General features: G+C 41.3%; 1 protein-coding gene across 1 annotated transcript in view; it reads left to right on the top strand.

The window, feature by feature from the left end:
• The window catches only part of grb2b (growth factor receptor-bound protein 2b), a 42,753-nt gene extending 25,015 nt beyond the window's left edge, over positions 1–17,738 (top strand). Inside the window, exons 3-6 of the mRNA XM_074655558.1 lie at positions 5,866–5,963; positions 12,254–12,376; positions 13,012–13,180; positions 15,489–17,738. Coding sequence (XP_074511659.1) covers positions 5,866–5,963; positions 12,254–12,376; positions 13,012–13,180; positions 15,489–15,674 — 576 coding nt within the window. The 3' untranslated portion in view covers positions 15,675–17,738. The remainder of the gene's footprint in view (positions 1–5,865; positions 5,964–12,253; positions 12,377–13,011; positions 13,181–15,488) is intronic.
• The last annotated feature ends 2,628 nt before the right edge of the window (positions 17,739–20,366 follow it).

The raw sequence follows: 20,366 nt of genomic DNA, 5'->3' as shown, positions 1-20,366 counted from the left end.
ATCTTTCAAATGGCTTGAGCAAATGTCTCCTAAATGCTTAAAAGATAATGACTTAAAAACAAACAAAACGTGTTAAGTTGGTTGCCACTTTTAGGATGGGCACTTATTGTGTGGTATGACATTGTTCTAGTGTTGTTTGAGATGTGTATTCAGACTTATTAATTCATTCATTCAACCTTTATTTAAATCTCGAGGAATCATTTTCAATGATGTCGAGAATACAATAAAACCGAATAAATACACACAAGAACATAATTAACGAGTTAACAAGAAGCAATCAGCCAGACAACAATAGAACACTGTTAAAAATAGTTGCATTCAAGAGAGGAGTAGTTTGTAATCATGGATTTAAAATCACCTAGAGGTACAATTGTGTTCAGTTTTAATTAGGAATGCACCGATACCACTTTTTTCAGACCGAATACGAGTGCTTACATTTGGGTACTCGCTGATACCGAGTCCCGATACGAGTACTCTGTGCCAAAAGACCCTCGTTAACAGCCAGCTGGAGGGTGTGAGCGACATACGGCAGGCTGGGGAGTCCCGCATACGAGGCGGTGCACCGTGACCGGCTCTAGGTCGGCTTGGAAAGGCTCGGGGTGAAGGTGGCTCGCGGCCGCAGCTTTTTTAGCGCTCCCCGCCACAGTAGTGAAAATATTAAAAAGATAAAGAGGTCTCTCTTTGCGCTGGATGACCAGAATGTGATTTTTTTCATTACGGCATCCCGGCGAAGCTGTGTCTGTGGTCAGGGTCTGGGGTGCCGCCGCCGATTCAACATGCTGAATCGGCCGGAAAAACACAGGCAGACTAGAGCCAAGGGTGCGGGACACATTGCAAAAACTAGGCCGACAGACGCTCACCGACGGCCTCAAACCGTCCGACAGCCGACCGTCAGCTTGGTGTGTCAGGGCCTTTATAGTACAGGAGTTAATGCAGTATTTAAATCAATGGTTGAAAACCACTCTCCTGACTTTAAGGTGTTTGCCCACTTTCTGAAACCAAACCTACAGGCTACTGTTTCAGTAGTCACATTGTTTTATGGTTTTCTGAAGCAGCAAACTTGCAAAGAACACCTCCATATATTTTTTGAGATAAAGCAGGATCAATACCTTTTATATACAATACATTCAAGTTCTTGTCAGTTTTGGTCATAACAATGGCTACTAAATTCTGTATTCTCTAAAAGATGACAGTGTTTCTACGTGTTTGTACAAATGTAACCGCATTGATCGTTTTGTAAGTCTATTTAAACAACGCTTAAAATATCAAGACAGGCAGATTGTCTGGATTTTGCACCATTTGGTATTGAGCTGGAAATAGATTTTATCTGTACGCACAAGATTCTTACTTGTTGTTTAATGAAGCCTTAGGAGCCATGCTGTTGTCTTCCATGCTGTCTGTATCGTTGAGACACGGTCATCCAACAACACAACAACACAACAGTGTATGTGAGCATTATGTCCCACTGCAACAAGGACACGACCCCAATTTGTTTCACTTTGATGTCAGCTGAGTTTTACTCCGTGGTGTAGTACACCCAAAAAACGTAATCAGTACTTGCATATATTAACTCATAGTTTAATTAATCTTCTGCATCAGACATTGAAAATGAAAGTTGGATTGGGATACCCCTAGTACAGACAGTGGCAAGTGGAAATTTCACTTGAGCATCTTCGCAATTTCATATGAGCTTAGGCGTACAGTATATTGCTGCACCTGCTGTGTTCTATTATTAACTTTTGGTTGTGGACTGGATAATTATTTCAGGTTACTCAAGTTCATAAGGACTGTCTGGTGGCTTGTTGTGCTGCCTGCCAGGGGGACTTTCCCTTTCAACAATGATAAAATGCATTGTAGGGAGACTTATGATTTACCAACATAGTTTAATACAGTGAACAGTGAGAGATGTAGCCTACGGCTGCTCTTGTTTTAGGGCTGTTGTATTAACCATGAGGCTTTTTCTCTCTGCTGTCATCTTGCTGAAAGTTAAATGAGAAATGGAACATCCAGTTCTTATTTTCACATTTGCAGAGTGTACTTCACGTCAATCTGCCGAGACTAATTCATCCAGTTAAGAAAGTTTCTTTCTGTTTTGATTTCTGTGAAGGAGGTCAAAGTTCAGGGTCAACTGAACAACGCTGCTGGAGCCAGTAAGGAGTCACAGGCACTTCAGCAGAGTGGATGCTTGCCAACGAGTGGGCTCAGGCCTGGGTCGTGAGGATGAAGCATTGTCTCTCTCACTGCTTGGCAACTCCACCTACAATACTGTAGACAAGCACATTTTATACTCCTACAGCATTTGTTGCTTTGATGTTTGTATCTCAGCTCCAAGTGGTGGAAGTGCTACTGTTATGTTTGTGTGTATGTTTTTTTTTCTGCATTCCCATATATATGGTGTGTGTGTGTTGTTGGCAGAAAGTAAAGGGGGTCATTTGGAGTTCAGTGTCTTTAAGACATGTTAAGGCCCTGACACACCACGCTGTTAGGCGGTCATTGGTGTCTGTAGCCAGTAATCACACACAGTTTTTGCAACGTGTGTGTTTGGCACGTTGGCGCGAGTCTTCTCTTACAGACGGCAGTTCAGCTGATTGAGCATGTTGAATTCGTGGAGGCAGACGGTGAAAGCAAGATGACTGACTAGCTGTTTAAAGGGCGGGTCCGTTTTTTTAGGATTTTACATCATTCTGTAGCTTCCAAGTGGTGTTCCTTATGTATTCAAATCCGAACATTCAAATTTTGGTCGAAGAACATATGTTTTAGCATCAAAGATTAGTATTTTCTCAAGGCCCTTCTAACAGCCTTTCTGCATGATGACGTTCTACATATATCCTTATCCATAGTCGGTTATTATCTACAGTAACGTACATGGCGGTCGGCACGCTCCCAGTGTGGAGAAGCAGACAGGAGAACCGGCACGGAAGCTAAGCAATGTACTGCTGTGTGGACGCCACGTTAGATCAGATTCAAAAGTCGCACAATAACACAAACTAACCGATTGAGGCAGCGGTAGACCAGCAACTCCCGTGTTCTGCGAGGAAAAATTACTGTTTTTGTCAAAGGAGTCTTGTGGCTTTGTAGACCGCAATATAACTTGTTAAGTTCCCCGTCGGAAAGGGCCGTCTGACAGCAAGGTAAAGCGGTGAAAATATTCTAAATATAGTGTACACTTAATCTGATATTGAAATGTTTTTCTGCTGCTCTGGTCCACAGCCGCTTTACCTCGCCGTCAGACGGCCCTTTCCGACGGGGGGAACCAAAGCCATTATATCGCTCTCGTTAAAGCCACCAGACTACATTCACAAAACTAGTAATTTCACCTTGCAGAACGCGGGAGTATACATGCAACCCCACTTCAGTTATACACTTCACACACTTCACACTACCCTCTCAGTTATTTCCAAATTTAGCACAGCTAACTTTGACTCAGCCAGTGTTAGCGTTCACACTATTCATAACCTTATTGATCAGCCTACTTTGCTTACCTATGGCACTGCTTTTTTGCTAACGGCTGAGTGCATGTTTCCATTTGTTTTTTAAACGGAAAATAACGCGGATGGCCCTGGCTTTTTCTCCAACACCATCATTGACATTTGTGATCCAGAGTGAAATATTAATATATACGTTTTGAATGGATTGCCAGGAAATTTGCTACAGACATTCATGACTCCCAGACAATGAATCCTACTGACTTTGGAAATCCCCTGACTCTTCATCTAGGTCAAAGTTTTAATTTGGCACTTTGGTTTATGACCAAACACCTGCAAAACCAATCCTGTCAGCCTCAGCTGTACTTTGTGTTCAGTGCTAATTTGCAAATGTTAACAGACTAACGTGTTAAACTCAAATTAAGATCATTAGACCAGCAAAACATCAGCATGCTAGCATTGTTATTGTGGGCATGCTGGCATTGTCATTGTGGGCATGATAGCATGCTGACGTTAGCATTTAGCTCTCAGCATCATTGTGCATAAGCACGGACTCACAGAGCCTCTATCATGGCTGTACACTCTTAGTCTTGTTATCCTCCATAAGCAGTAGACCACGAGCTGACAATGCCAGTGCAAACGTGAGCAGAGAACTGCATGTCGGCAGTCAGCTGGCCTCAAGGCCACGCGGTGTTGAATCAGACTGCCTTTGTAGGCGCTAGTTCTTAAAGGTCGGTTTGGTGTGTCAACATACAGCCCGGAGGCTAAGACCCTTTTGTGTGAGTCTTGGCTCAGACAGTGCCACATTGACTAGCATAAACACACTCACCCCATGTGGCTCTTCCCATCTCTCTGTTTATCACTCCAATATCTATAAGTCCACTGTGTTACACATGCACGTATAGACACACACAGCTAACCCTCACCGCTTCTGATTGCAACCTACTTATGTTTTTGGTCCAAGGCCACTCCCTGATCCAGTAATGCCGGTCTTGTGCCGGGTTAACAGCTGGGGGAGGCCAGTGACAGCTGGCATTCTGCAGGCTCACTGGAGCAAATAGACCCAGGTCACTCACACTACACAGGGGCCAATAGGACAGCTGTCTTGGGCTGGGTTAGTGGGAAATTATGAATTTAAGGGAAGAGGAGGAAGAGAGGGAGGCAAAAAAAAAATATTTAGGAAAAAGTATAATATGCATAGAGTTTGTCGGTGTGCTGCTTTCTTCTGGCAGAAAACTTCAGTGAGGCTGCATTTAAGGATTGCGTGCCTACTTGCGTGCCAAAAATGTTTCCCTTTTTTCAATCATGCAGATGAGTTGTGATCTTGTCTCGTGTAATTCTAAATAAAACTGAGTCATTCTTCAGCACAAGTCTGACTGGATGAGAAGGGTGAGATTAATGCTAGCCCTGCTTTACTTCAATACGCTCAAAGAATCAAACAAGTTACAGCCTGGGTTGTGTGACACGTGTATCACATCCTTTTCTGTTGCTTTTCAGGCTTCGTTGGCCATAAATTGGGTTGAGATTATCAAATGTGCTTTGACTGCTTTTTGCAACATCGTTCAGATCGAGGGTGCATGACTCAGTGCTGTTGCTTAGTTTTCCTCTGAAATTTGCACATTTCTAGACGTTGCTGCAATGCAAACAAGATTTCACATAATGCATAGTATAAGGAAGGATATTGTGCACTACTTTTCGTCATTGTTTATTGCCCCCTTTTTTTTCTTTCTTTTTTTAATGTGTTTTGTTTTTTTCCTTTAAAAACTGCAATTATAAGAAGTTTTAGTAGAAATTGTTTTAAAATGGCTCAAAATAATCCACATATATTGAGTGACATTTTGAAATCGCTACTGGGGCGAATTAATATAATATTTCAAGTTATGAATGGAACAACACTCATGGGCACTTTTTTGCAGATAAATCAGCTGCTGCAGCGTGAAGGTTAATTCCTTTCAGCACAACCCATCTCTCATAAGCACACTCACACATAGACAAAAGTGCCACTCGCATATTGACTCCGACACACGCGGGTGCACCACCGGTCCAAAACACCTGCACTGTGGCCGCACTTTGTCAGACATGAACGCCCTCACAGCTGTCTGCGTCACCGAGGCGTTCTGCTAAATGAGTCCCCGTAGCCAACAGGTCACATACGGACACATTATCGGTCCTTTTAATTAGATGCTATCTTTCCAAGCGTTTTAAATTATATTTGTTAGATTATATTTGCCTGCTGCTCTCCCTGCTGTTAGTTTTGTGGTTTCCTAATATTTACCAAGCAGTTCTCTAACATGCACCTTCTGAAGTCACAGGAAATTAAAAGGAAATGTGTCAAAGCTAAATTTAGGAGGTTGATTGCTGCCCATTGTTGACTTTTGGATGTGGCACTAACCTGAACGACTCTTCTTCTCTCTTTCTTTTGTTTCTTTGTCAACACCAGGTATTAAATGAAGAGTGTGATCAGAACTGGTACAAGGCAGAGCTAAATGGAAAAGATGGCTTCATTCCCAAGAATTACATAGAGATGAAAGCACATCCGTAAGTATTATGCATGACAGCTTCTATAACAACAGTTTTTAGTTATGTATCTGTGTCTTATAGGGCTGTCCCCAATACCTTATTTTGTGCTTTGAAGCTTCGTTGCACGGCGTGGCGCAGCAGGCTTCTTCTGTCTGTCTTCCCCGTTTCAGTGCCGCTGCCGCACTACTGTACACACACTCGCCTCCACACATCACAAACAGCGATATCACTCTGAGAATAATTAATAATAATTCATGTTGCATATGAATAATGAATAATGTTGTGGGATTATTCCTTATTTCATGGGCTATTTTGGAATTTATACTTTATTATTACACACATACAGTATATAGAAAACATAAAAACGAAGCATTCAAATGCTGATTTGGAGGTCGATTACCATGGCAACGGTCAAAGCTTCGAAGCATTTGGGTCAGCCCTAAAAAATATATTGACGTGCAAAATAATTGCACGAAGAAAAACGTTGTGTAAAGGCCTTTTAAAGTGAAAGTGTGTGTGAACGTGTGCTATATCTACTGAACATGTCGTACAATACATGACATTCTGCTACTCGTTTTTATCTTTTCTCTCTCTCTGCTTGCACTGATTAGTTTGGACACGTTAAGTGTCGGTTGAGTATGCCTGAACTACAACTGTCCTGTTCACTCTTATGAGAATTGATTGTATGTGATGCCTTGGTCAAGTGTGGGTGTGAAACCACTTCAGAGAACGCCTGGCAGGATCCTTAGAGGACATCACCTCTGGACGTGCGCTCAGTGCCAGATTAGCTCTCTCTTTATTAATGTGCTCGAGGCCTCTTGCGCTTAATTGAATATTGACCTTATTGCATCACTGCTGGGGTGCGATCAGATGTACCTTCTTTTTTTTTGGCAGTGCGGGATGCCATTGTGTTGCATTTCTTTTCTTTTTTTTTTTGCTTTTTTACTGTTCTTGTGTGTTTTTTATGGTCTTTATTATTGTTATGGGGAATTAATATTTTGCTGCACCTCACATATCTGTGAAACAGACCCTCATAATCATTATAATGAAGGCTCTCAGTGGTGTTGCAGCGTTTACACAAAGTTTTCATTCATTCATTTGAGTTCAGTGTTTTCTGCAAAATGATATTAGGGCTGTCCTCGACCAAAGAAATTCTTAGTCGACAAGCACTCATACGATTTTGTCGTCTTATCAATTAGTTGATTTAATCAACCGTTCTGTGAAACTGAGTTTCTCCACAAAGAGTGACACAGAAGCAGCACTTAAAATCATGTGTTTACCACAAATGTGCTCCTAGGTTTCTTGGAAATAAGTCATTCAGAGTGAAAAAGCATAAAAAAATTACTAATCGACTAAAGAAATCTTAGACTAAGTTTGAGACTAAGACCAAAATGGCCAGTTAGTCGACTAAGAGGGAAATGTAGCATGTACTATAACATTTTGCATGGCATCTAATTATGAATTATTTGGATTGGTTGGCTGAAACAAAATGGTAAAATAATCATCTCACTATTAAACTTTCTTAAAATGTTATTCTGGAATATATTCATGTCATGTTTTCATTCAGCCTGTATTAATTGTCCAAACATGTCAATCGATCGATGGATTTGATTTGATTAGCAGACCGTGTGACATGAGCCGATGTTGGAATATTTATACGTTGGCATTTCCCAGCCAATATTGTCATCAGACTCTTTGTGCCAGCAGTTATCACTGTCTGTTCCACTCATGAGGGTAAAGTTCACCCCTCAAATTGATCATTACTTTATTATTACCTTCTCATCAGGGGTTTAGGGCTAATGTTACTGCCTGCCACTTAGGGGTGTAACGATATTTGGCTCATCTAGAGCGATACAATACAATGATTTGAAATCGATACAGTAACTTTTTTTTGCCAAAAATTCAATCGGTGTGAAATAAACATGTGATACTGGACAGGTCAGGATTCCTCAAAGTTTTTCTTGTAAGGAAATCAGGGATAAATTAATTATGGATACAAACAAGTAAACAACGATTAATGGCAAATACATACAGCTTTTATTTGAAAATAATAAGAAGTGCAACTTCAAAACCTGCTGACTCAGCTCTCAAGATACAAGGCAGTGCAATATTTTAACAAAAACTATAATAAACCAACTTCAATTCAAGTTAAATGAATGAAATGAAGACATTTTTTACTTTACTCTCTTGATAATTTGCCTCGCTGACCGTCTGCTTTCCGGCTGGATACGTAAGGATTCTTCTTCAATACAGCATGATGTTCATTTAGTAAATTATGGTTCCATTTAGAGTCAAATAGACCATAAAGCAGGGTATGCTTTAGGGCGTGGCTACCTTGTGATTGACAGGTCGCCTCCAAGGCGTTTAACCCTTTCACAGTGTGTTTTCAGTTAATGACAATTAATTATAACTTTTGGTCGCCTAAAAATGTCTTATTCAGCATTCGGTTGTACTTAGCTTCACCCACACGTGCAGGTTCTGGTTGAAAAAAAACAACATGGCGACTGTCAAAAACCAACATGGCAAACTCGAGGCTTCAAAAGGGCATCCCATAAACCAATGGGTGATGTCACTGTGACTACATCCACCATGTCTCGTGTCCTACAGCCCTCTGCTTTAATAACGAAAACATTATTTTCTTGCTTTCTTGTGTGTATGTTAACGTAGAAGCAGAGTTTCAAAACATTGAGCAGAGGCATTATGGGTGGGGGGGTTTAATGGAAAGTCATCACTTGCAGTATCTGCTTTCTAAAGTGCAGATAATTCTGTGCGGCTTTTATTGTGAAATAGTCAGCGGGCCAAATTTGCACTAAGGCCGGATCCCAGAAGAACCACAAATCACAGACTGCAGTGATTGTGAGAGGTCATCTAATGTCTCATGTTGCTCGCCTTAATGGGCTCCGTTTAAAATCGTTACCACATCCTAGGACGTCATCAAAAGTTTTTAATGAAATTTTCCCTTTAACCGGGCCCGCCATTCCGGTATAATTTGAGCCAGACCTGTCTTGGTGCAGGAGAACAATATACACTGTGATGCAGCAATCTGTGGGAATTAGATTTTAGTTAAATAGTTTTATCACCTTGTTTCTGGGTAAAATATAGCTTTACTGTAAATGTCTGATTGAGGAAATCTACCCGGTTCAGTAATGGACTAGAAACAGTGGCGACAGTGACGAAGTGGCTGGAGTTTGCCTTCGCCTCCCATTGTGGTGACGACTGAGTGCCACCCGAAAGCACCAGGCACCCACACAGCCCAACAGACATGCACACACAGCTGTGCTATACAGCGGGGGCACAATAGAGCATGGCCCTGCTCCAAGTCAGAGTCCTCTCTGTTTGCAAACACATCTTTTTCCCCTGTCCAACAGTAATTATAAGTCTACGGTTACATCCACACTAATACGTTTTAAAGCAGATCACTTTGGCTACGTTTAAGGCCTTGCGTCCGAGCTACTCCGGCGTTTTCGAGCCCCTCAAACGGAGACGTTTGAAACCGCTGCTGACCCCGTTTTAGTTTTAAAAACTCTGAGGTTTCGTTTTAATCTGGACGGCAAAAATGACCTTTTTAAAAATGATGACGCAGACACCCACATTCTTGATTAAGTCTTACCAGGCACGACTTGTCCTTCCCTGAATCGTCACACCCCTATCACATAACATTTTTCAGGAAGAAAACAAACATCAGCCTTGACGACCAGACGTTAATGTATGACTGTATTACTGCAGCAGCCTCACACTCAAGCTAACGTCAGCTGGCCACGCTAGTCACTGTCACCAGCATCATTTAGCCATTTACCACACTGACGGTGAATGTTCACGTATCGCATGAGTCTCAAATGTCAGTGTGAAAGCCTCGGTTAACCCGCTACACAACAACCTTTCGTCATATTCTCTCCTGTGACAGCGAGTTTCTTTCACCCAAAAGGAAGCACAGCCTCGGCGATGATGCAACGCTGGTCTGGTCTATAGCCTGGAGCCATAAAGCCGCTCTATTAGATCTTTTTTTAGGACACGACAGGGAACAAATCGGAGATCAGCGTTTTTGGATTTATTGTTGGTGCGACCAACTAGACAGCAACTCTTTGGCATAGCGTTATTACTATTACTGGTTGGTTTAAAGTAGAAGTTTGGAGACATGTTTCAACTTCTTCTCTTTACTCTGTTACCGTCTATGATGGATGCAGGATTGCTCCCCCATAAAGGGGGCGTGGTCATGATAGCCTACTCTGGATGACGTATTGCCGGTCTGATGTATGGCTGCTTTCGAGCGTTCCCCCTCACAGGGGTAGAGGTGTCGCTGATAATAAAGCCAGTCGTTCTCCTCATCCTGTTTTTTCCTTGGTTCCATTGAATTGCTCTGCTATCGCTTTTATCAAGCACCGATACAAAGCGGATCAAGAGTAGGCCATTTCATTATTGATTTCCACCTACGTGTAAAGGAGCCAAGATGTCATCTTTTGGCCGACTGTACTTTTTAATTATTTACACAAGTAAAGCGCTTTCTCTGGCTTTGTCTCCATTTGTCTCCCCCTCTCTCTATCCATCTTAATCACTCTCACTTATTCCCTCTGTCAGGGTTTTTCTCACATGTTCTATATAAGCAACACGTATGCCACTCAAAAGTGATCGAAAGCTTTCTGACTTTAAATCTCAAATTGAATCTTATTCTTTTTTTTTTTTACTGCTTTTCGATTTAAAAACTTTGCAACACATTTGCAAAAATGGAACAAAATGTTTATTTTTTGTGTTGACTTTCCCACTATAATTAGATAATTAGATAATGACTAATCTACTTCCTGGAACACGGATGGACAGTGCACTTCCTGGTGTGTGAACATTCAGTATTGTTGCTCTTGTTGGTGATAGAGGGGTCTTCTCTCTGTATGGTCCGAAGACCACTCGGAGTAAATGCCGAATTGTATGTAAATGTGTGTATAATTTGACTCATTGACTGTCGCCACTGGGCAGTAGTGATGCAAAGCTCAGGGTTTTTTATTACCCGCACCAATCTAACCGGCTATTCGAGCCATTCCGCACCGCCCGACCCGCAAAAATATGCATTAATCAACCACCTGAACCCGTCTTGACCCACAAACCGTCAACTATATTCATTATAGTAGCACAATAAATGTCAGGACTGATGTCTGAAACAAGGACATAGATAAGTGGACTCGAGCGTCATGGCCTGCTGTGTGTATGTGTGTTGCTGTAACGTTATCTCACAGAAATGCGTGAAATGACCACGACCTCTTGACAGCACATTACGTGGTGTTGGCATGGAATGTGTTAAAACAACGTGCCCTCACCATGGCTTGTTTGCGTTTGAGAGAGTCAGACAGTGAGAGGGGAAGAGAAGGTGGACTATTGCACACAACGTTTCTGTAAGTTATTAATAACTAGGCTTGTCAAAGTTAACGCAAATTCATTTGAACACCACTCATTTCTTTAACGCATTAACCTAACTTGCAAGTTTCAGGTTAAAGCGGGCTCGGTTTTAAAGCTAGAGAGATACTGGCATCATATGAAACTAGAAAAACCTAAGGAATCCATTGGTACCAACCAAAGGAGGATAAATAACGCTAAAAACAATACATTTTGGAGAGGAACATTTTCAGAGGGGCCCTTGACCTCTGACCTCAAGATATGTGAATGTAAATGGGTTCTATAAAGCAGCATATTTGTCCACTCCCATGTTGATAAGAGTATTAAATACTTGACAAATCTCCCTTTTAAGGTACATTTTGAACAGATCAAAAATGTGCGATTAATCCCGATTCAATATTTTAAACGATTGACAGCCCTATTTATAACTTATTTTTCGCAATATTGCTCAACCTATCCCCGCCCAATCGCTAATGGGCAGCTTGGTGGATCAGCGGTTAGCACTCTGTCCACACTGTTGTGTTTTCAGGTCAAACCTGTCAACCAGCAGGAGGTGTGATGTTTGCATTTTCTCACCGTATCCTCCACAGCTTCCTCCCTCAGTTCGCAGACTTGAAGTTCAGCTGAACTGAAACTTTGAATTGCTCACAGGTGTGAATGTGAGCGTTGGGGATACACCGACAAAGGGGAAGGTGTACCTCTTGCTCAATGCATGATGGGCTCCCCTTGTTACCCTTGGGACAATAAGCAGCACTACTCGGATATGTTGGGTATTACCGGGCGGTGTTGTGCTTTCATTATCATCTCAAAGAAAGAGTTTTTAGAGTTTTAATAGACTCCATGGATCCAGTCGATGCAGGAAGAAGGCTTTGGGTCAGCTCAGTCGATGCTTACTTATACCTATTTTCTGCCTCCTCCTCCTCCAGGTGGTTCTTCGGGAAGATTCCCCGGGCCAAAGCAGAGGAGATGTTAAACAAACAGAGGCACGACGGGGTCTTCCTCATCAGAGAGAGCGAGAGTGCACCAGGAGACTTCTCTCTCTCTGTGAAGTAAGTAGCGCCGCCCCACACCGTACGTACACAAAGAGCGTGATTCACACTCACACAGTCTTCTATAAATACAATTCAACATTATCCTTACATCAGCGTACAGTTTCCTCGCAAGTGATGGGGTTCACATGTTTCCATACTTGGTATGTCTGAGTCATCATCATCAGCCTCTTCCTTATTCCTGTGAAGTCTCAGTGCTGCCCTCTGCTGACCAAAGTTCACCAGTTAGGGTTTTAGTATTGTGTGTTGGAGAGTGGCCCTGTGAGTACTTACTGTTTTAGCTGACACATACAGAGCTCATTTCCTCTTATCTGTCTTCTCTCCGTACTGACCTTCCCAGAAGACACATCAGTTCACAGCAGGTCACATGTGGATTTGAAGCTAAGATTTGGATCTTAATTACTGTCTGGACCGCCCTGATTCCCATTTAGTCACACTAGTAACAGACTGACATTCAATAATAACTGTTTCATTTGATTAACACTTCCCAATCTGTCACAGACACGTGTTTCATGTCTCGAGTGTTCCACTAACTTTATTTAAATCTGTGCTGTGCCTTTTGTATATGTATATATGATATATGAAACTGTACCTTTGCTGAAGCTCCCCTCCTCATAAGTGTCCTCTCTGTGCAGGTTTGGAAACGACGTCCAGCACTTCAAGGTTCTTCGCGACGGGGCCGGAAAGTATTTCCTATGGGTGGTGAAGTTTAACTCCCTCAACGAGCTGGTGGACTATCACCGCTCAACCTCGGTCTCTCGCAATCAACAAATCTTTCTGCGAGACATAGAGCAGGTCCCCCAGGTAAGAACTGACATCTCTAAGAGTGAGCACACTCTAGCATCTAGGCTTTACTCCTAAATCTAAAATCACAAAAACATGGTCTCTGAACGTTTTTTTTTGTTGTTGTTGTTTTTTTTAACAGAATGGTGTGGTGTATAAACTATTTAGAGGGGAACATTTATTGGATAAAATTGGATGTACCTTTCAAACTTACTAGAACAATACATGGCCCTCCCTCTAATGTAGAGCCCTGAATGCTGCAGAACCAGAAAGAGCATGTTGTTTGTTAGTTTAACCAGATGGGAACAAACTTTAGCAATGTAGTCTGCAGACATTTGAAAAGCTCTCTCTTTTACTACACAGAGTCTAGCTAGTTACTATGATGTAACTGATGGTGTAAATTAATAAAGCGTAACTACAGTCAGGGTGAAACCGAATGAGAACGCCACTCTAAAGGCCTTTGCACACCGTGTCCGTATTTTTCGTCCGGAATTGTCACACGTTTGATAAATAAATAAATACAACCTGACATTGTGTGAATCACGTTTACACACAAAGTTTTCGGAAAGGGTTTGATTTCCGTCAAAAGGCAAAAGAGGGTTGTTTGACCACCGTCCGTGCAAACGTCATCACCCACAATGGCACGATAAACATTAATTTTGTCTCCCAGCACAAAGTGCTTTACGATAAAGAAATATAAGAAAACAGAGATGCAGAATTTAAAGATGGATTGTGACAGGCAGGGTCTGAAATTAGCAACCGCCACCCTGGTAACTTTTTGGCAGTGGCAGATAAAATCTTCAGGCCACTTTGGCAGGCAGGGAAAACGCTAAGGACGTCCCGTCGTCCTGGGGGCCGAAAAAAATATGATCGGGGAGGATGAAAATACATTTTTTGGACGAATTTGGGAGGAGAGTTGAGAGAAAAATACCCGTTACATTAGAACGAACGGCAACGAAAATGACTGCACGTTTTGTGTAGCGCACCGTTATTATTAAACCTCAGTGACAACATAAACATACACACGCATACACAATGTATGCACCCGATCCGTCCCGCACGTACACACACACACACACACACACATAACGTATACCGCCGGCCTCTGATGTGAGGACAGCTGCAAACTTTCTAGTATTAACGTAACAAATTAGCTAACGTTAGACTGTTCAATGTTAACGCTTACGTTACTGTTAACGCTCGCTAATGAGTCGGCAGCCGACGTTTGCAGTTACAGTGAGTGAGCTGACGATAACGTTACGTTAACTATGAGGAGTCAAAACTCCGCCACGCCTCAAATCACGTCACTAATGTTAACTACTTATTTACCTACTTACTGTACTCCTCTCTTCGTCCCCTTTGGGTAATAAGGCTGCAATGAATGAATGAATGTTGTTCGTACCAACATGCTGGGTCTCTCCCCATGACAGGAGCATCTTGTCCAGCAGCACCTCCAACTTTGGGACGCAGCTAGCAGGGCCGGTTCTAACTTTTGGGGGCCCTATGCAAAATCTTGTTTTTCGACCAAATGCTGTTTTTTTCACATAGAAAATGTGTGTGGATTATGACTTGATTATAAATATTAGATTTAAATAATCATAATTTTTTGAATTGTGTGTTTTTATGCAAATAACCACTACAGATGACAATAACAAAGTACAGTGCAGTACAGAGCAGTACAGTGTTGGCTACAGTACCCCAGAAGCTAGGGTGTAATTCGAACACTGTAATTTACCATGTATATGTTTTTCATGTAAAATATATCGAACATTGCATTACATCAGATCTAAAATGTTATTCCTTCAGTTAGCGCATAGATTTCAAAAGTGTCTGAGTGGTAGACAAAAAAAATACTTACTCCACAGGCAGTGAAAAAAGTAAATTTCAGACCCTGGTGACGGGTGATTGTAAAACTGGTTGGAATCTGGGATGGTTGCCAAACAAAGCAAGCCGATTGCTTGATTCTTGAGAACCACTTATTGCTCGTTAACTCCAGGAAGGTGAAGAAGAGTTTGGTTGTAACGTTAGTATATTGAGTCATCATTTTTGAGGTAGTGAGTCATTATTTTGAGGGACTGATTCATTATTTTGAGGTACTGAGTCATTATTTTTGAGAAACTAGGTTTTATAACCCCAGTGTCATACTCTGGAGTATTCACGGAGGAGAATATTGAGAATATGTGAAATGAGCATCGGGTTACTTCAACTAGAAATCAGTGTGAAAGTTTAGTATTTCAGTATTTTTATTAGTTTTTTTGGTGTCAGTAATCATATCATACCGTTGCCAACCTGTCTTACAACCTCTCTTTTCTTTCTTCTGATTGCACAGCACCCAACATATGTGCAGGCGCTCTTTGACTTTGACCCCCAGGAGGAAGGAGAGCTGGGTTTCCGACGCGGAGACTTCATCCAAGTCCTGGACAACTCCGACCCCAACTGGTGGAAAGGAGGCTGCCACAGCGCAACGGGCATGTTCCCCCGCAACTACGTCACGCCTGTCAATCGGAACATGTAAAACAGTCAGACCATGTAAACGACGACAACAACAACAACAACCACCACAACAGCAACCATCACCACCACCACAACCACCATCATCATTCTTGATCTCATCAGTCCCCCCTCTCCATCCAAACCCCCCCAACCACCCCTCCTCCACCCCTCTTTCGCCATCCCTCTTTCGCCATCCCACGAGAACAGGAGCAGACAGGAAGAACGCAAACAACCGAAAGAGAGAGAGCTAAAGCAGGAGTAGTGCTGTCGTAGGCGTCGCTGTGTGGGTGGCAGCTGAGACAAAACCAACTTTTTACTCGCGCCGAGAACGTTCACCTCCCCAGTGAGAACGTTCAGCGCGAGTGAGCGCCTCGGCGAGGATTTGAACTGTCTTTGAGGGAAATCTAAATGCAGAGAAACTAAAGAGTAGAGCACCAACCCGTGAAGATAACCAAATGATTTCTACCGCTCCCACAGCTGCTTCCGTCTTCTCCTTAACTTCTTAACATTCTGCCTTTTCTTTTGTGTGTTGTTTTTTTTTTTGTTTTTTTTCTTTGCCGCATGTTGTTTTTAATCACCTAAATGAAATGCCTACCGATAAATCCTAACTCTGTTTTTAAAAGAAAAAAAAAAAAAAGGATTAAAAAAAAATATAAAAAAGGAAGAAATGGTTTTAAAAAATGTACAAAAAAGAAGTAAAAAAGATGCAATCTACAGTACAGCAAGTTTCCATGTCTAAGATCATTGGCACGTGAGCATTGTACATCAGCCGTCGGCTGTATAAATAAATCAACTATAGAGAGAATCCATTTTTTAAGAATATATATTATATATTTGTATGTGTTTGTCTGTTTTACCTCTCATCACAAATTGTATTTTTTTCCATTTGTAAATTATGTTCAATCTTTTTGTTAGTCTGGATAAGACCTAGTAGCTCTAGGATGTGCTGAATTGTCAGTCTTTGTTTTCTGAATCGATCTGAGGGCTCTCGGATAATACAGCATGATATTTAAGGGGTCATAAATTCCATCTTGAGGAGGTTTCTCTGAGTTCCCTGAGAAGAGACCAACCCTGTCAGGAAGCTACCGTTGACCAGCAAGTAGAGCCATGAATGCTGCAAAGAGCTGTTGTATTACAAAGCCCTGTATAAAAAGGTCAGCCACCTTTTTCAAAAGCCAATGTATTTATTGCAGCCATTTGACTTGGGCAGTGAATGTAGCTGACTTGAGTCCACAGACATTAACATGAGGGAAGCAAGGTCGGAGAACTGAACTACACAAACCATGCAAGGGATTTAAAACAACAACAAAAGAAGAAGCTGAAACAAGTGATGTTGTCAATATTCATTGAAGAGAGAGTGGTGTATGAGGATATGTACAGGTAGTCCACATGCATATTCACAAACATTCATCACATGCATGCATACGCAGACGCTCTCCTCCTTGTTATACCTGCACGTAGCAAAGAGGCTGAGTTTGGATAATCACGTTGTGTAATCACCAGTGCAGATCCGCAGCTGGCACAGATTAACAGTTCAGAAAAACTGAGAGATTGTCTTTTATGCTAAAAGTTGAGAGATCAGCTTAAATGATGTATTTTTTTTTTTTTTTGTCCAATGTGGCGTGTGGTCAAGCACTTTTTTGTTCAACATGTTTTGATTTCTGGTCCAGTGTGTCTGTGTTTGTTTACTGTGTTTTGTGTTACTGTTACTGCTTTGTGTTTTTCTTGTTCTCTCTGGATAGTGCCTTTCTCTCTGGTGTTTCAGTGTCTCCGACCTGCTACTTTGAGCCCCCCCCCCTCTCCCTCCCCATCCCCTTTATGGGGCCTGCCAGTCCTGCAGTGTGAAACAGTGTACATAATACAACCTGTCCCAGCCAACATGGCCCCCCCGCCCCCCGTATCCTCCTCTCCTCCTACATCAACCCGCCTTCACCTTTATCCTCACCAACATGGAACTCTTCTTATTTAAGTGTCTCTCGCCTTGTCTTACCTAATGATACTGTTTTTTTGTTTTGGCTCTTTTTTTTATTTGCATTTGTTTTTTTGTTTTTTCAATTAATAAAATGCAATTATTAAAAAATGAGAATATATTTTTGTGGTCTATATTTTAGGCAAGACATACCTCATGGACCGGAGTATGGAAGCCCATTTCTGCCAATGTGACGAAAAAAACAACAAACTAAACATCCTGTAAGTCATAACGAGAAACTTTCTCGAAATAATGACTTGGTATCTCAAAAGTCGTTATTTTGAGGTTTTTAGATACAAAGTCGTCATTTTGAGGTACCAAGTTGTTATTTTGAGATACAAAGTCATTATTTTGAGGTAGAAAGTCCTCATTTTGAGATACAAAGTCGTCATTTTGAGGTAGCAAGTCGTCATTTTAAGATACAAAGTCGTTATTTTGAGATACAAAGTCGTCATTTTGATGTAGCAAGTTGTTAATTTGAGATACAAAGTCGTCATTTTGATGTAGCAAGTTGTTATTTTGAGATACAAAGTCATTATTTTGAGGAACCAAGTTGTTATTTTTAGGTACCAAGTCGTAATTTTGAGATAGGAAGTCATTATTTTGAGATACCAGGTTGTTATTTTGAGAAAGGTTCTTTGTGTGTCAATCTGTGCCATGTTTAGAACAAGTAATAGCTGCAATTTAAAGTGTTTTTCAACCTCAGGTCAAACAAACAGTTTTGCAGCCACATTTTCCTTTATGTTCTACAAGTGGTAGTTACAGGATAATGGCAAATTGAATTTTCCTCCATTTCTGGCGAGGTATGTTGTGTCTATTTCTCGTTTCACTGTTGTGATACAACCATTGAAATTGAAAGTTTGTGTGTGAAAATATAACGTAACAGTAGCGAGAATAGATGGGAATCATATTGTCTGCGAAGAGAAGTCCAATACACATCAATATGTATATGTAAAGTTTGCTAACATTAGCCCCATGAGATCCGAGTGAGAGCAATGCTGTGTTTTATAGCTTATGAATTCAACTTTTCATTTATAAGAGGAAAAATTTGTATTTTTTTCATTTAAAGGTTACATCTTCTAGCTATGATATTACTATAAATAACGGTATTTTACTGTTGACCTTTTTCTAAAGTTTTAGATTCATTTATGCATCTCCCCACCGTGTAGGCAGCCTGCGGTTTCTTTACATGTCCCTGCAGAATGATAATCAGCTTGCAGACTTGAAACTTGCTTGCGATGAGTAATACATCACAGTGAATATCTGGAAAGTTTTTGAATTTTGGCAGAATTGTTTCTTGTTGAAAGCACATATTGTTTTCTGTGTCTGTGGAGGATGACGGTTCTGTGGTTGTGGGGACGTCAGAAAACCATTCTTTAGCTCCGCTGTGATTATCAAACCTGAAAACACAAATGGTTTTGATAGCTTTGCATAACACCCAAACAATTAAAGATACACTCAAGACAGTACAGCATGCTTATTTGACTTATAATAAAACATACTGTATATATTAATAGCACATTTTCTTATCTGTTCAAAATGTACCTTAAAGGGAGATTTGTCAAGTATTTAATACTCTTATCAACATGGCAAATATGCTGCTTTATACAAATGTATGTATATATTTATTATTGGAAATCAATTAACAACACAAAAAAAGACAAATATTATCCAGAAACCCTCACAGGTACTGCATTAAGCATGAACAATATGCTCAAATCATAACATGGCAAACTGCAGCCCAACAGGCAACAACAGCTGTCAGTGTGTCAGTTTGCTGACTTGACTATGACTTGCCCCTAACTGCATGTGATTATCATAAAGTGGGCATGTCTGTAAAGGGGAGACTCGTGGGTACCCATAGAACCCATTCACATATCTTGAGGTCAGAGGTCAAGCGACCCCTTTGAAAATTGCCATGACAGTCTTTCCTCGCAAAAATTCAGCGCAAGTTTAGTTTGGAGCGTAATTTAAACTCCTTCTCGACAAGCTAGTATGGGATTTGGGGTTTGGTACCAATAGGTAAGGTAATTCCTTAGTTTTTTCTAGTTTCGTTAAAGAAATTAGTGGCCTTAAAACGAATATGGTGTTTATTACAATTGCGTTAACTTTAATGTTAACACCCCTGATATAAATATACATACAGTACATATATATAAATCTGAAAATACACATGAAACCTGCCTACTACAGAATTAGTATCTTCACTCTACGATCAAAAGAGAATTCTTCCAGACACAGCAGCAGTGGCGGTGAGTCAGACAGTGGGTTTAGCTAAACGCCAACACAAAACATGAGGCCACATTTCATTATGAAACCCATCCAAAGTGTCTCTCCGCCTCTCGACGTGCAGATGATGTGCATGTGTCTTGATCTGAGGAAGCAGTGAAGAGGAAGCTGATGACTTCATTTCTTGAAGAGAAGCCCGGGGTGCTCTGCATGCAACACTCTGCAGCAGCAGCAGCAGCCCACTGAGATCTTTAACATCACGTTAGGCACGGTCTGGTGCACTGTCTGCTCCACATTTGGACTTTGAGCACTCAGTGTACCACTGTCGCTTTTCTCTTCAATCTGGCTCCTCTCCGCTTTCATTTTTGTCACCGACTGCCTTGAGCAGACGCTGTTACATCAGTGTTGCTGTCCTCTTTCTAGCCCCTCTCATCTGGAGTGTATTTTAGTAATGAAAGATATCAGGCTGCTCCAGTGCTTGTATTCATCTTCATGAGATTTACCAGTAATGTAACC

Source organism: Sebastes fasciatus, chromosome 13, assembly GCF_043250625.1.
Source record: "Sebastes fasciatus isolate fSebFas1 chromosome 13, fSebFas1.pri, whole genome shotgun sequence".
Lineage (NCBI taxonomy): Eukaryota > Metazoa > Chordata > Actinopteri > Perciformes > Sebastidae > Sebastes > Sebastes fasciatus.
This window is presented reverse-complemented; position numbering and strand designations above follow the sequence as displayed.